General features: G+C 44.0%; 1 protein-coding gene across 1 annotated transcript in view; it reads right to left on the bottom strand.

The window, feature by feature from the left end:
- Window positions 1-2,480, bottom strand: part of PI4KA (phosphatidylinositol 4-kinase alpha) — a 120,792-nt gene that overhangs the window by 53,107 nt on the left and 65,205 nt on the right. The window contains exon 22 of the mRNA XM_019665394.1: window positions 953-1,035. Within this exon, the coding sequence (XP_019520939.1) occupies window positions 953-1,035 (83 nt within the window). The remainder of the gene's footprint in view (window positions 1-952; window positions 1,036-2,480) is intronic.

Raw genomic sequence — 2,480 nt, 5'->3', positions numbered from 1 at the left:
ACATTTGCATCATTGGAGTTTATGAATCTTTGTGTTTCATATAGATTTTTGTATTTGGAAACTTTCCCAGGAATGATGCAGCCCTTAAATCAGATATGGTCCGCAGGTCCTGACCTGCTGCCCTGACATTCTGGCCTAGCGTGACAGCATCACTGGACACATCTTTGGTCCTGAATGGGGTCTTCTCATAACTAGCAGGACTACCGAGGAGCCAGCCTCTTATGGTGAGGAACGGGGACTGTGCCCGCATCAACTCTCTGGAGCCCTCGGCTAATGGAACATCTTTAACTGGCTACCTGGTACGATGCTTCTGCTCATTACTTGCTGGGCGCCCTCTCTACCTGGTCACTCTCTGAGACCAGGCGTGACCCTCTTCCATGGACTGTGTGACTCCTTCCTACCTGAGAAATAACATGTTTCTACTTCACAAATACTTAATGGAAGAAACAAATATATATACATATCCAAGTATATTTGCCCTGCTTTTAAGCAAAATAATACAAATATTGTATTCACGTTAAAATTAAGGTAATCTGTCCATTGGGAGTCCCTTTAAATTGGTTCTTGGTGGTCTCAGTCTGCTCCAGACATTAAAAGGCATGACTGCTCCCTGGCAATGAGATGCTCCAGGTCCATCAAAGACCAACCAAGGCTGCCAGCATCCTTTTAGCAGAGGACAGTATTAGGGACCAAAATCTGGGGGCTGGGACACACTTGGGCATTGATGGTGGGCAAAAGTGACATTCTTTCTGTTCTCAGGCTTCTCGCGGCAGTGGCAGAGTCAGAAAGATATGTTATTCTTTTAAGGTTATATGTTTTATACTGATCTTTTCCAATGTAGTGTGCAGCTTCATAAAACTATTTTCTCCACAGTTGGAAAATAGGGAGTAGCATTTATTTTTATACTATCAAAGCTCAATTCATCATGAGAATACCACAGTAATAAACTCACCAGACTTGTCTTTCTGAATAGCTTTATCCTCAAAGTAGCAGAACATGACCTGGAAGCGGTCAGGACCTGTTGAGCGCAGAACCCTAATAAGGAGAACAGTTTTGAGTAAATTCTGAAAACTCCAGGCACTCCATACCACATTCTTGATACTGCCCAGTAATAGGCTATCAGGAACAGATTCCCTATGCCTTTCAGAGGGGCATACACTGACATGGACTTTCTGGAGGGTGATGCCTACCCATCTATCATGACATGTGCATACTCTTCCACCCAGCAACCCACCACTAGCAATTTATCTTAAGGGTTATGTACACAAGGATTCTTCTAATAGCACTGGCTGAATGTCCATCAATAGGACACTGGTCAGATAAACCAAAGTAAATCCATCTGATGGCACATTATGTAGCCATCAAAACGAGAGGTAGCTCTCTATGTGCTGCTACAGAAAAGCATCCAAGATGAGCTGTGAAAAGAGCAAGATGCAGGGGAAACAGGTTTCCCGAAGGCCTCCATGTGCCTTGTGTACATGTAGGATACATGTGCTTGCATATGCACAGAAGGCTTCCAGGAGGGAAAGTAAAAGACTATCAACAGTGGGCATCTCTGGATTCAGGGCTAGGAAAGTGAGGCTTGTCTTTTTATGTCTTTAGCATCTTCTGTATTATCCCAATGTTTTTCTTCTCTTTTTTATTTTATGCACCGTGAACATTTTTACTTTTAGAGCAAAAAACATCTTTAACCTTGTGGGGAAAGGAAGAGAAAGGAAAGAAAGGCATGAGCTTGAGCCACGGTCCCTGTGGAGGGCTCTGTGGGGACGATGCAGGCACACACATGGGCTAGCGCTCCTCAGTGTGTCCATGGGCTTTAGCACCCACTTTCTGAGAGTTAAGCTTCAGTGGGGCAGGCTTGGTGGCTTTGGGCACATGCAGTCTTGAGTGCTCATGTGCACACAGCTTTAATGTAATTTCTCACATTTTCCACTTTAAAGTTCTCCCAATAACCAGTGGCTGGGAATGCAAGCCAGGTTCTTGAATAAAGCTTCAGGGTTGCTTCTTCAAGCTAACAGAATGCTCTCGGGGACTGGCAGGCAGCCCAGGTTGGGAGCTGGGTTTGTGGGAGCTGCTGCAGGCTGACCCCTTAAAAGTCTTCACCTGCCAGCCAACTCAACAGCCTGTCCTGAGAGTCTGAGATCACCATTCACAGTCACACTTGTGGGGAAGCAGGAGACAGCGTTGCAGGCAGGCATATGAGGCTGAGGGTGGGGGTGTCTCTTACAGCCACACGAGAAGATTAAAACCAGGTTTTTGCTCTATTTTCGTTTGACTTATTTTGTTTTTCGCTGAAAATGTATTCTTTATTAAAAAGACTAGAAAGAACTATATTAATATGCTACAGGAGATGGTGGTGAGATCAGTGGTTTTTCTTCCCCTTCTCCTTATTTCCAAGTTTTTGTGTAATGTTCTCATATTTTTATAATTGGAAAAAAAAAACTATAATGAAAAAATTCGATAAGTCAAAATCCCCTAGC

This window comes from Hipposideros armiger, unplaced genomic scaffold, assembly GCF_001890085.2.
Source record: "Hipposideros armiger isolate ML-2016 unplaced genomic scaffold, ASM189008v1 scaffold_443, whole genome shotgun sequence".
Taxonomy (NCBI): domain Eukaryota; kingdom Metazoa; phylum Chordata; class Mammalia; order Chiroptera; family Hipposideridae; genus Hipposideros; species Hipposideros armiger.
Note: the sequence above shows the minus strand (reverse complement) of the source record. Positions and strands in the feature narration are given on the sequence as shown.